At 40.7% G+C, this 14,928-nt stretch overlaps 1 protein-coding gene across 1 annotated transcript in view; it reads right to left on the reverse strand.

The window, feature by feature from the left end:
- The window catches only part of LOC133639812 (glutamyl-tRNA(Gln) amidotransferase subunit B, mitochondrial-like), a 137,890-nt gene that overhangs the window by 12,225 nt on the left and 110,737 nt on the right, over positions 1 to 14,928 (reverse strand). The window contains 4 exon segments of the mRNA XM_062033429.1: positions 115 to 198; positions 4,233 to 4,346; positions 8,966 to 9,088; positions 9,201 to 9,399. Of these exon segments, the coding sequence (XP_061889413.1) occupies positions 115 to 198; positions 4,233 to 4,346; positions 8,966 to 9,088; positions 9,201 to 9,399 (520 nt within the window).

Genomic DNA, 14,928 nt, shown 5'->3' on the forward strand with positions numbered 1-14,928 from the left:
GGACGAGGACGATGGCGGCACCCAAATGACTTCATTCATCATCATTAGCGTGACGCTTCCACTCAGACGCATGCCCGTGGCGCCGTGTTTCCCTCCAGCGTCTCCTCCTTACCCCGGATTTGGAGTCGTAAGCGCGGGTCTCGTTCTGCACGCTCTCTCCCCTCCGCAGGACGTCGATCTGTCTATGGATCTCGTAGTCTGGCAAGAAAGCGAAAGTGCTTTTCAGTCCGATGAAGAGCTCGGTGGCGTGAAGCCTAACAGGGAACGAGGGCGGCTGCCAATTGACGGGTCCAACACGCGCCGCCACATTTCAGCCTTGATCAAGCATGTCGGTCTCCATGGCTTGTAAGCGCGTCTCAAAGTGTTGGTAAATGATTCACCGTGCAGCTCCACAGTGTGTGCATGCAAAATGGAGATGAGTCACTTTTCTATGGTGACCAAATGTGTCCATCTCCAAAGTGCTCATTCATGCAGAGATGAGTTGCTGTTCTTGAATAATGTATAATGTTGGAAGCAGATCAGAATCATATCCATATTTAAGTGTTACTTCTTTCTAAACTCCTATAGTCATATAAAGAATACCTAGTATTCTTCCTTCTTTTGAGTCTCATAGTAAGGTGTCGGCCTTCTAGATTGGAATGTGTCAGAGTAGAGATAACTCGGAGTAGTCTAAAAAACGGGAGTGGGGGCGATGGACAGAGGGAGGATCACGGGACTTACGTGGGTTTGGGAGAGACCAATCTGGACCGGGCGAGGGAACGCTGGTGTACTAGATTGGTCTCACGTTTGTCCTCTAAGCTTGGAGAATAAACCACAAAATACCAACTTCTGCCTGGTGATTGAATATAAACATCAGCTTATTGCCATAAAAAGAATCTGGGAGAGACTAGCAATTTGAATTCCCCATTGGAGGAATGCTGGTCAACGCAACAATAACAATGAGCATGGGCACACAATTTGAAAACAGGCCCAATTTTTATTTATTTTTTTAAACTCTGTCCTATCCAGCCACTCAGGAAAATCTTGTTGTTTATGTCAATGTCCATATATGCTGTTAGGGGTGTAACGGTACACAAAAATTTGGGTTCGGTACGTACCTCGGTTTAGAGGTCACGGTTCGGTTCATTTTCGGTACAGTAAGAAAACAACAAAATATACATTCTTGGGTTATTTATTTACCAAATTTGCAAAATCTTCCACCAAAAATATTTTTCTAAGTGGAATATTTGATGTGAAGTAATGGGAACCTTGGATAGGTCAATAATTCATGATAATATTGATTTTGATTCAATATTATGTTTTGAGCAATGACAGTTTGAAAGAAAAAAAAACAGCTTTGTTTTATTAACATTGCAACTTTTTCTAAATTACATTTAACCTTTAAGCTTTTTTATTTCACTTTTGTTATATTTTTGTTTATTTGAATAGTATTTTTAGAATGTGCCGTGGGCCTTTAAAACATTAGCTGTGGGCCGCAAATGGCCTCCGGGGCACACTTTTGACACCCCTGCTATAGCAAAAGAGGACATGTCCGGTGAAAAGAGGACGTATGGTCAGTCTATCCTAGTCTGTCGTGTGTTGTGCCTCGTTGTGTTGTGCATTGTTTACACAAAGTGCGTTACGCTACTTAATATGTCCGTGTGGAAACTCGTTCGGTACACCTGCGAACCGAACCGGAACCCTCGTACCGAAACGGTTCAATACAAATACATGTACCGTTACACTCATATATGCTGTACAGGTTTACTTTAGCAAAGAGAAGTGTGAGGTATTTCTCTTGTTGCGTTATTTGTATTTGGCTTTATTATGTTTGAAAAAGTAGCTTTGAGAAAAATACACCCCAAAAGTTTCTCAAACATGAATTGATAAAATGTTCGACCATGTAATGGATTATTTCTATTTTCGACCCTGAATTCTGAAGCTTTTTGGAGTTTGTACACCAGGAGTGGCCACACTTTTTCTGCAGGCGAGCTACTTTTCATTGGACCAAGTGGAGGGGATCTACCTCATTCATATATATCATTTATATTGATGTATTCATGAAAGAGAGGTGAACAAGTTAAAGGTGTTTCATGATAATACAAGCATGTTTAACATTCCTTTCTTTCATGAAGACAAGAATATAAGTTGGTATGATTGTGATGACTTGCATTGATTGGAATCAGACAGTTAGTGATGATAACCTCCACATTTTACAATGGAGGAGAAAAAAAGTCCTCCTTTCTGTCCAATACTTAACACTGTTTAAAAAAGAAGTAGGAGGAAATGAAAGAGAGTGATGGGAGAGAGGTGTATGGTCAGAGAGTGTTTGGGCCTGTGTGTGTGTGTGTGTGTATGTTTTGTCTCGTCTTGTCTCATACTAACAGCAGTACTATTGTATTGTTAGTGTACAGGAGTTTTTCTTGTGTTTGTTTGTATGGTATTGTTCTTGTATTAAATTGTTTATGTTAAATGTGGAATGAGTGAGAGGGGTTGGGATATTATAAGCATCTGCTTCATCCAATCCCTTTTCAAGCCTTGCACTAATGTCTCTGCCAAGATGTAAAAAAAAAAATGTGTTGTTGTACTGTGCAGGCTTTAAATAAATGCTTCAATTCAATTCAATACCCCATGAAAGTGCTTTCTTTTTGCCATTTTACCGTATTTTTCGGATTATAAATCGCTCCGGAGTATACGTCGCACCGGTCGAAAATGCATAATAAAGAAGGAAAAAAACATGTATAAGTCGCACTTTTGGGGGAAATTTATTTGATAAAAGCCAACACCAAAAATAGACATTTGAAAGGCAATTTTAAATAAATAAAGGATAGTGAACAACAGGCTGAATAAGTGTACGTTATATGAGGCATAAATAACCAACTGGTATGTTAACGTAACATATTATGGTAAGAGTCATTCAAATAACTATAACATATAGAACATGCTATACGTTTACCAAACAATCTGTCACTCCTAATCGCTAAATCCCATGAAATCTTCTTCCTCTGTGTCGCTTCTAAACAACTCTGCCAACTCCAAAGGTAGACAATGCGCCGCTTCCTCTTGCCGTTTTCTGCTGCATATTTCACTACGTCCAGCTTGTAACCTGCAGTATATGATTTCCTTTTCGGTGTCATTTTTGTTCAGCCCTTCTCACTTTTTATAAGTTACCGCCAATGTTGAAATGATCCATTTTCATAGCTACAGAAGTAGTAGCAGGTAGCATCTTTTTTTTCACAATGCACGTCTGCCATGACCCACAATGCACTTCTGCCATGACCCGCCCCCGTCAAATTTTTATTGGTTGACGTGTGAGTGAGGATTGCTGATATACGCCTAGTCTCTTACGTGACTTAGATAAATAATATTATTCGATATTTTACAGTAATGTGTTAATAATTTCACACATAAGTCGCTCCAGAGTATAAGTCGCACCCCCGGCTAAACTATGAAAAAAACTGCGACTTATAGTCCGAAAAATACGGTATTTGTCCAGCTTCCATACTCCTTTTCTGACACTTTACAAAAAATACATTGGCGACAAACTCCGTAGCTTGCTAGATTGTGCACGAAGACTCTTATTTTGTTAGCGCAGGCAGGATGACTCAGGGCTTTTATTGTGAAGACAGGAACTGCGCAGTCGGTCTTTAAAGTTTTGACGGCAGGCACGAGAGTCTGTTGAAATAAAAAGTGTTTCTCGCCTTCCTGTCGGTCGTTTTTTCTTAATAATGACCTGGCAGCAGCCAGCGTCATCTCACAAGACCCTCGGGTGCCGTGAATGTCAATCAAGTGACCAAAGTGAAGATCGATGATCGCTCAATTTTAGGTCTATTTTTTTTAATGCCTGTCTGGCGATGGACTGACACACCCTCCACCATCCACCGCTAGCTCGCCATCCACGTAATGGGCACCCCTGGTGTACACTCTTTTAAAAAGTATCAGTGATTTTAAGCTAAATAAAGAAAATATATTGAGGATAGTAGAAATAGAAAAGTATCAAAAGGTAGGGCTGGTTGAACATAGCAATATTATTAAGTGTTGCCATTAGCAACAGTGCAACTCCTTGCACGAATGCACATGACAATTAACAATACAAATTTTAAAAAAAAATTACCTTTTGACGTACTTATTTAAAATGCTTTAAGTTGGCGAGTGCAAAGAGTTTGACCCTGGAACAGATGAATTCTTACCATGCCTCACGCGAGAACATTCTTCGAGAACAGATGGCATCAGGTCAGAAACTACGTGCTCACCGATGGCTTTGGACAGGAATCGAACGCTGTTGATGTTCTTCACTTCAGTCCTGACACCGAGAGGCTCGCCTGGTCTGTGAACCGACACGTTGGCGTCCACCCTCAGCTGGCCCTCTGCGGAGAGAAGACCACTCCTTAAATACACGGTGGACCCCCAGGACTACTGTGGGCATTCTAGGGGTTATTCCTATTACTCAAAAGTGTCCACTTAAATCGACATACACTATCGTTCAAAAGTTTGGGGTCATGTTGAAATGTCCTTATTTTTGAAGGAAAAGCACTGTACTTTTCAATGAAGATAACTTTAAACTAGTCTTAACTTTAAAGAAATACACTCTATACATTGCTAATGTGGTAAATGACTATTCTAGCTACAAAATGTCTGGTTTTTGGTGCAATATCTACATAGGTGTATAAAGGCCCATTTCCAGCAACTATCACTCCAGTGTTCTAATGGTACAATGTGTTTGCTCATTGGCTCAGAAGGCTAATTGATGATTAGAAAACACTTGTGCAATCATGTTCACACATCTGAAAACACTTTAGCTCGTTACAGAAGCTACAAAACTGACCTTCCTTTGAGCAGATTGAGTTTCTGGAGCATCACATTCGTGGGGTCAATTAAACGCTCCAAATGGCCAGAAAAAGAGAACTTTCATCTGAAACTCGACAGTCTATTCTTGTTCTTAGAAATGAAGGCTATTCCACAAAATTGTTTGGGTGACCCCAAACTTTTGAACGGTAGTGTACGTAGGCGACTGCTTTTGTCGAGACAAAATGTGAGCGCCAAAGGAGTCATTTATATGAGAAATGGGCACGTTTGTGTTGACGTGTTGTAATTAAGGATGGGTACCGAATTTGAATTTTTTTTGGCACCGACCGAATCCCGCCGGTCCTACCAGGCATTGAGTCACGTAAAGTCCAACAGTGCCATGTTTAGATGCCTAGGGTTGCGCGTGACGTCGTGCCCATTTTTGCACTTCGGCACTTGGCGATCACTCCAGCAGCACTGAGAGTGAACTCAGCCAGACTACCTCTCGGTAACGTTGCAATTTTCAATGCCAATAAAGTAATTGACTCAAAAAAACGCTCCAACACAAGTTAAATAAGGCTCTATTTTGCGCTAGCTTGATGGTAAGACACATTGACTTTGCTATTGACATGCCACTGATTAGCATTAGCGATGTTACATGCCGATTTCAAGGCCTCCAAATTTGTTCATGAAAACTACAACTAAAATGCACTTTACAATCAAACAGGTAACAAAGTACGATACTTACAGTCCTGGTCAAAATCAGGTAATACACCAACTATTATTCTTGTCTTCATGAAAGAAGGGAATCCATATGTTAAACATGCTTGTATTATCATTAAACACCTTTAACATTCAAACAAAAACGGCAAAATAAATACATTATATATAAATTATATATATATATATATATATGTATATATATATATAAAATAAATATAAATATATATACAGTCGTGGCCAAAAGTTTACATACACTTGTAAAGAACATCATGTCATGGCTGTCTTGAGTTTCCAATAATTTCTACGACTCTTATTTTTTTATGATAGAGTGATTGGAGCACATACTTGTTGGCATACTTGCCAACCCTCCCGTTTTTAGCGGGAGAATCCCGGTATTCAGTGCCTCCCGACAACCTCCCGGCAGAGATTTTCTCCCGACAAACTCCCGGTATTCAGCCGGAGCTGGAGGCCACGCCCCCTCCAGCTCAATGCGGACCTGAGTTCTCACGTCCGCTTTCCCAGCAGCTTGCCTGCCCAATGACGTCATAACATCTACGGCTTTTAGAGAGTAGAGTGCACAACAAGGAGAGAGAGTTCTTGGTTTCTTATGTGGGTTTATTGTTAGGCAGTTTCATTAACGTCCTCCCAGCGCGGTAACAACACACAACAACAGCAGTCACGTTTAGTCTACCGTAAAGCAGTTCGTCTGCCGTAAACAGCAATGTTGTGACACTCTTAAACAGGACAATACTGTCACCTACTGGATAGCCTGCAGAACACTGAAATCCAAGTATGTCTTTTATTTATATGTATAATAAAATAAAAAATACAAATATATATAGCTAGAATTCACTGAAAGTCAAGTATTTCATATATATATATATATATATATATATATATATATATATATATATATATATATATATATATATATATATATATATATATATATATATATATATATATATATATATATATATATATATATATATTATATATGAAATACTTGATTTGGTGAATTCTAGCTGTAAATATACTCTCCTCTTAACCACGCCCTTAGCCACCCCCCCCCCCACCTCCCGATATTGGAGGTCTCAAGGTTGGCAAGTATGCTTGTTGGTCACAAAAAACATTCATGAAGTTTGCTTCTTTTATGAATTTATTATGGGTCTACTGAAAATGTGAGCAAATGTGCTGGGTCAAAAGTATACACACAGCAATGTTAATATTTGCTTACATGTCCCTTGGCAAGTTTCACTGCAATACGGCGCTTTTGGTAGCCATCCACAAGCTTCTGCTTGAATTTTTGACCACAAAATTGGTACAGTTCAGCTAAATATATTGGTTTTCTGACATGGACTTGTTTCTTCAGCATTGTCCACACGTTTAAGTCAGGACTTTGGGACGACCATTCTAAAAACGTAACTCTAGCCTGATTTAAGCCACTCCTTTACCACTTTTGACGTGTGTTTGGGGTCATTGTCATTGTCCAATACCCAACATATTGCTGGGTATTGTGGCCAAACAGCTCAATTTTTGTATTTTATCTGACATCACATGGACAAAGATAAGACCTTCTGGAGGAAAGTTCTGTGCTCAGATTAAATAAAAATTGAGCTGTTTGGCCACAATACCCGGCAATATGATTGGAGGAGAAAAGGTGAGGCCTTTAATCCCAGGAACACCATTCGCCATTGACCGCTAGCTCGCGATGGACGTAATGGGCACCCCTGCCATGGACAAGTCACCACCTCATGGCAGGGCCAACACAGATAGATAACATTCCCACACTAGGGCCAATGTAGTGTTGCCAATCCATCCATTTTCTACCGCTTTTCCCTTTTGGGGTTCGGGGGGGGCAGGAGCCTATCTCAGCTGCATTTGGGCGGAAGGCGGGGTGCACCCTGGACAAGTCGCCACCTCATCACAGGGCCAACACAGATAGACAGACAACATTCACACACTAGGGACCATTTAGTGTTGCCAATCAACCTATCCCCAAGTGCATGTCTTTGGAGGTGAGAGGGGCCTATCCCCTGGTGCATGTCTTTGGAGGTGGGAGGGGCCTATCCCCAGGTGCATGTCTTTGGAGGTGGGAGGGGCTTATCCCCAGGTGCATGTCTTTGGAGGTGGGAGGAAGCCGGAGTACCCGGAGGGAACCCACGCAGTCACGGGGAGGACATGCAAACTCCACACAGATGGATCCCGAGCCCGGGATTGAACTCAGGACATTCGTATTGTGCCAATCAACCTATCATAATTATTATTCCAAATAACACATCAAAAGAATCGGTTTGAATCGAAAATTCAAAAATTCTGAATTGAATCGTCACCACAGGAATCGGATCGAATCGTTAGGTGGCCAAAGATTCACCCCCCTACTCCTGTATCAGGACTGTGGTGTAGGGATGTCCCGATCCGATATTTGGATCTGATCGGCCGCCGATATTTGCCAAAAAATGCGTATCGGCAGGCCATGGGAAAATGCCGATCCAGATCCAGTTTTAAAAAAAAACTGGATCTGGTCCGTGTTTTCCAACGCACCGATTTAAATAATACATTCCACTTTTCTGCTGCTCCCTAATTTCCGTTCCGCATTTTCCAGCACACCTTCAACACATACACAGGTCTGTGTCCTAACCGTTAAGACGGCCATGTGAATTAAAAGTTACCGGTAAAAATGTCAGCTGTCTCTGTGCGATATAGAAAATGACTATATGGTGATATTGGAGTATACGTTCTCACACAGTTGCTTTTAGCTGCTGGCATTACACTACAGGCTCTTCTCACTCTTTCTTGTCTCTCCTTCTCACAGACAGACAAGCGCACCTTCTTACATACGTCACATACTGTCACATCATATGTCACATACTTATACACCCTCTCCCAGCAGAGAGGTAGCAGCATGGCTAACGGAGCCGTGCGAGTGGTAACAAATGAAGGAAGAATTAATTAATTCCCCCCAAAAAACAGCAGGGGGTCCATCATCTGGCGGTGGTTTGGCTTCAAGTGGGAATATGTCGAACAGACAACCGTAATTTGTCAAGTGTGGGGCAAAAGCGCTGCTATAAAAAGTAGCATTACTGCTAATATGTAGCATCATTTGAAAAGTCCCCTGCTAGAAAATGAAGAGTGCTTGAAACTCCGCACGTCAACATCTCCATTGTGTATTATTCAAACTCACCTAATTCAGCTGGCTAGTTGTTATCAAGAGTACTAAAACCCTTTTCAACATGAATCTGACAACTAAGTAGGCTAAATAACTTTAAACTTTAATACGTGCGCGGATAAGGCCAGTATCGGCCAGTATCGGTATCGGATCGGATGTGCAAAAACAACATCGTATCGGATCGGAAGTGCAAAAACCTGGATCGGGACATCCCTACTGTGGTGCCTCCAGATATATTTTATCGTGTTTCGTGGTGGTGTAACTGAGACTTGGTACAAACAATTGAGTAGATTAATCGAGCACCATTACCAGACATGTTGGCCTGACAGGTGCCGAGGGCTTGCAGGATGAGTTGAAGCTCCCTGACGGCCGCCGCTGCCTCCTCGCCGCACTTCATGTCAGGCTCCATCACCAGCTCCATCAGTCCCACACCTGGCAGGGCACAGACATGCCAGGCAGGCCTGGTTTATGATGACCAATAAACCAATACAACAAACTAGTTTCTTTCCTTCTATCTCTCTCTTTTTTTTTTTTTAACTCTTACCAGCTCTGTTGAGGTCTATGAGCGTCTGTCCGCGGACGTCGTCGTGGAGACTCTTGCCGCTGTCCTGCTCCAGCTGAATCTGCTTGACGCGGACGTTTCTCCTCAGCACCTGGTTCTTTTTTTTACCGCCCATGAGGCTGTAGGTCAGCATGCCGTCCACCGCGATGGGCCGCCGCTGCTGCGTGATCTGGTATCCTGCCTGGGGTGACAAAGAACAAAATATGGACCTGAAGGGAGAGCCGCGAGTACAGGGGTGTTCCAATTTTTACACAACCAGAAAATTCAAAGAATGCGCGAGCCATTTTCATATTTTCCGTTTGATAAGAAGGCTAAAACTAGGGGTGTAACGGTACGTGTATTTGTATTGAACCGTCTCGGTACGGGGGTTTCGGTTTGGTGCCGTGCCTAACATCAACAAGAGTGCGCACGTAACCAACAGAATCCTCTACAAGGGAATACCAAGGGTGAGCGAGAAGATTGCTGTAAGGAGAATTGTCAGAAAAATTGTATTTAAATTATCAAAAAACTTTCCGTTCTGAGTTTCCAATGAACAGACAAGAAGCTGTCTTTGTTGCACCAAGCCAAACGCTTGGAAGAGGAATGAGACGGGAGGGGTCATCCATTGTCCTCGAAAACCTGCTCAAGCTGCATCCAGGACGAGCCCAAGCCCGAGGGATCTTCTTATTTTGTCTTCAATGTGACCGAAAACAAGGACTGTTTACATACTCCCCATTCCTGTTGTGACAGGTGTTGTTGCGTAAACATTGAACATCTAAATAAAAGAGGAGACGAAAACCTTCTTCGTCGGAGTGTGGGTGACACTGCAGAGGTTACAGTGTCGACACGTTATCTCCTCGATTGAGTCCAAATTTAAATTAATCTCTGTTTGATTCCTTGCCTTTTTGTCTTGTTTAATAGATGTCATCAGTGTTTGAACCTGACAAGAATGAGACTAGCAGGACACTGCCAAAGGCATCAGGAGCTGCCAGCCAGCAAATTGGTGCTGTGGGAACCAACACATGGGCATCGGTCAAGAGGACGTCCCACACTAACATACGTGGACATACTCAAGAAGGATGCAGGAGCTCAAAGTACCAAGGAACTGGCCAAATGTATGGAGAATCGGGATGACTGGAAGCAACGATGGAAGGCTCGTCTGAGGACGACCTAGAGAGAGCGGAGGTGTACCGAACGAGTTTCCACACGGACATATTAAGTAGCGTAACGCACGTTGTGTAAACAATGCACACGGCATTCTAGCAGCTAACGGGCTACGATAGACTGACCATACGTCCTCTTTTCACCGGACATGCCCTCTTTCGTCAGGGCGGAGTTTCTTAAATGCCTCAAATGTCCGGCATTTTGAGTTAGGGTTGCGTGTATTTTCAATGTACGTTCAGGGTTAAGAAGGGGTTAAAAACAAAACAAACAGCAGCATTGGTGAGGGAGGGGCAGAGACAGAGAGAGAGAGAGAGTTATGATAAATGCGGATGCGTCGCCAGGCTCTGCTTTTTATCCATAGATTTATCACATTTAATTTTTTATTATCTATAGCAGGGGTGTCAAAAGTGTGCCCCGGAGGCCATTTGCGGCCCACAGCTAATGTTTTAAAGGCCCACGGCACATTCTAAAAATACTATTCAAATAAACAAAAACATAACAAAAGTGAAATAAAAAAGCTTAAAGGTTAAATGTCATTTAGAAAAAGTTGCAATGTTGACTAATAAAACAAAGCTGTTTTTTTTTCTTTCAAACTGTCATTGCTCAAAACATAATATTGAATCAAAATCAATGTTATTATCAATTATTGACCTATCCAAGGTTCGGATTACTTCACATCAAATATTTCACGAAGAAAAATATTTTTGGTGGAAGATTTTGCAAATTTGGTAAATAAATAACCCAAAAATGTATATTTTGTTGTTTTCTTACTGTACCGAAAATGAACCGAACCGTGACCTCTAAACCGAGGTACGTACCGAACTGAAATTTTTGTGTACCGTTACACCCCTAGCTAAAACCAATCCAATGTACTATATTATAAACACGACACCTTTTTGTTTTAACCCCATTCAGATTCAGGCTCCAGCGACCCCAAAAGGGACAAGCGGTAGAAAATGGATGGATGGATATTGTGTTTCTTCTTTTATAAATTGTATGTTTAGAATGCGCCACAGTCCAATGGAAAAAGACCTGTGGGCCGCAAGTAACATCTAGGGTGCACTTTGGACATCACTAAAAAAAGTTAGGTTGTGACAACTTCAAAAATCTATTTAAAACAAACCAGATCAAGTGATACCTTGTATTCCGACCTGTCGTTATATTTGTCAATAAGTCCTTTTGAGGTGACACAAAGACCAAAATACATGTTTCTTTTTTGCTTGAAATGCAACTTTCAATATCAAACTCTGAAATCAACACTTAATATTGACCGCGCAGATCACTGCAAAAAAAAAAGGTAGTTTATTATAAAATTTCTCCGAAAAAACAACAAACTTTTTTTTTTATATAATAAATCTATAATTGTTTAAGTTGACCAAAAATAGACAACCCCCCCAAATAATTTGCAACAAAACATATTGAGTCAGACCTCATATTAAAGCCCTTGATAAGGGTGTTCCTGTTATGACAATATTGTATTAATAATCCTAATGATATGATGCAATTATGTAAAAAAAACATGTTTTTTTTTATAACAGTGAATATTAATCATAGAATTTAAAAACATTTGCAAGAAACCACAATACACAGGATACAATTACCGTAATTTCCGGACTATAAGCCGCTACTTTTCCCCCTCGTTCTGGTCCCTGCGGCTTATACAAGGGTGCGGCTTATATACGACCTGTTCTTCTCCGACACCGACGAAGAGGATTTCGGTGGTTTTAGTACACAGGAGGAAGACGATGACACAATGATTAAAGACTGACTTTTCATATACCGGTAGGCTGGTTATTTTGATAACGTACAGGCGAGCACTTTGTATTACTTTGCACCGTTGTATTATTTGTACTCTGCATGAATGCTGTTCGCCATGTCAAAGATGTGAAAGTTTGATTGAATGATTGAAAGATTTATTGTTGATAAATGGGACGCTTTGCATTCCCAAACAGTCATCTCTGTCCCGACAATCCCCTCCGTGGTAGCAGGAACCCCTATATACTACGCTAATTACACATCAAAACCCTGCGGCTTATAGTCGGGTGCGGCTTATATATGGAGCAATCTGTATTTCCCCCTAAATTTAGCTGGTGCGGCTTATAGTCAGGTGCGGCTTATAGTCCGGAAATTACGGTAAACTATTTTAACCAGTCAAAGTCTGTGATCAAATGGTACAATTTTAGTGATAATTTTAAACCTGCATTAAAGGGTTCCGCCTTTAGGGGGCAGTAAAATTCAACTGAGAACGGCATTAGTGACTTGTCAATTTTCATTTTCCCCACTAAAAAATGAATAACTACTTTCTGTACAGCGCTCCATCATACGCTGGGGGACAATCTAACTTGCCACCTTTTAAAAAAAACTCTTAAAAGGTAGTCATTAATAACAAAAACAAACATAAAATGGTAAGCAATAACTTGGGAGGCAGACTGCATTATTACTTCATCAAAATGCAGCATGAGCGTTGAACACTTTCAAGGTTTTTATGTTTTTTCTTCCACAAAAGCACAAGAATAAATATTTAATCTGCATCCTGCCTTCACCGCTCGTAAGAGTTGCCCGTGTTACTATGGCAACCATATCGCATAACCTCAACATGAATATGCTAGAAAGACAAAAGAGTGACATTGATGGAGTGAAGCTCAGCAGTGGGCTTTGAGTAATAACGTTTGTCTTGTTGGACACTATCGATCAATTTCTGATTAGAGGAATAAATTACCCTTGAACCTGTTTATGTCCAACATATTTTGCGTGAAGTTTGACTTTACGGGGGTATTTCACTGCACGATGACGTATCTGCTCCCTAACGAGCAGAAAAGTCCACATTTAAAGCTTCATTACACACTTTCCACCGCTGACTCATTCCTGAGTGAGTCACTAAACCAGTCAGACGATCTCCGGCCTTCTCCTTCCTCGGCTTTTGCTCCTCTCATTAAAAAAGAAGGATGCCCCAGACTCGTATTTGTTTGGAAACGCAGGAAGATGAGCATTGTTTGCCTTTGCTAACGATAATTGCAGAGCGGCTGGGCTGGTGAAACAGAATGCGTGCTGGACAGCAGCGTGGTCATTAGTATTCATTTATGAGCAGCTGTTTCCAGTAGAACACGCTAATAATGTGCCGTATTGTTTGCTGTTTTGTTTTACATCTTATTAGGCCAGGGTAATTTCTCCTACAGGGCGGACTTTTACAAGTAATGAAGATGACGCAGTAAACATTCGGATTTATCCTAGATGAAAACATTAAACAAGTCTGTCAGTCATTGGCCGCATTAAGTATTTCCATCACAATACAGTGGAACATCCACTTACAAACCCCTCTATTTGCCATCTTTTCCATTTACGGGATTTTCGATCGAATCAAATGTGCCTCTGTGTGCAAACCATGTCTCGACGTTTTATTTATTCCTTCATTTTGTGTGCCGCTGGAAGCCTTAGAGCTCTGCCATTTTGGAGAGGCCAGTGTTTCCCACACATTCATTTATTTGTGGCGGCCCGCCACGAAAGAATTACGTCCGCCACAAAAAAAAAAAAAAAAAAAAATAATCTTCTTTTTTTTTTGTCCTGTCCAGCTTCTCTGGCAAATCATATAGTTGATGTAGATGCCCATATAGGCTGTTCAGATTTACTTTACAAAAGAGAAGTGTAGGATACTTCTCTTGTTGCCTTATTTGTATTTGACCACTACTGTTTTCTGTTTATTTGTTACTGACTGTGGCAGGACACCTCTGCCTCTGTTTCACTTTATGTTGCTGGTAAATAATATGGTTGTAGTAGTAGGCTAAAGTTAAATTATTTAGTATGCACTAATTAAAGGGGCAGAGCTTTAAGAGACATTTTAGCTTTTATATTTTATAAGATATATTTTTTGTAAGAACCACAATTAATAAATATATTTCAGTGAATAACTCATTGTTCAACTCTGTATATAAATATGTACATAAAGTGTTGTAATTATATTGTAAAATGGATGGATGGATGGACGTTTAAAACAAAACTGTTATTATTAATTAGTAAGTATACATTTTTTGAGCCTTTTTAGAGAAAATCATATCATTGTAGTAAATTATGCAAATTACTCGATGATGTCATGGTGACCACGCCCATAGCCACGCCCCCACCACCACAGGTGTCTTGGCAGTTTATGGGAAACACTGGAGGCGTAGTCTTTACGCAGTCCATTACTAGGCCCCAACTTTTCCGTGCTTCTTTTCTCACCATTCACCAAGTTTTGTGTATTTTGCTTAATCAATATGGGTCCAAAAAAGCCAACAAACCAGCCTTAAAAAGAAAAAGGGATTCGCTGTGGACTTAGACTTAACCTTTTAGACCTCGGGGCCCATCTGTTCCACTACAGAGGGGCTAATGGAACTCAAATATTAACACTGAACTTGTTATCTTGCTCTTGATTTTAACCGCATTCAATTAATCTAACCTGAAAAATATTGAATTATAGAGAAAAACTATGAAAAAAACTGTGACTTATAATCCTAAAAATACAGTATATATATATGTATATATATATATATATATATATACATACACATATATGTACATACATACACATACA

The sequence above is a fragment of the Entelurus aequoreus genome, linkage group LG22 (genome assembly GCF_033978785.1).
Source record: "Entelurus aequoreus isolate RoL-2023_Sb linkage group LG22, RoL_Eaeq_v1.1, whole genome shotgun sequence".
In the NCBI taxonomy this organism is placed as follows: Eukaryota; Metazoa; Chordata; class Actinopteri; order Syngnathiformes; family Syngnathidae; genus Entelurus; species Entelurus aequoreus.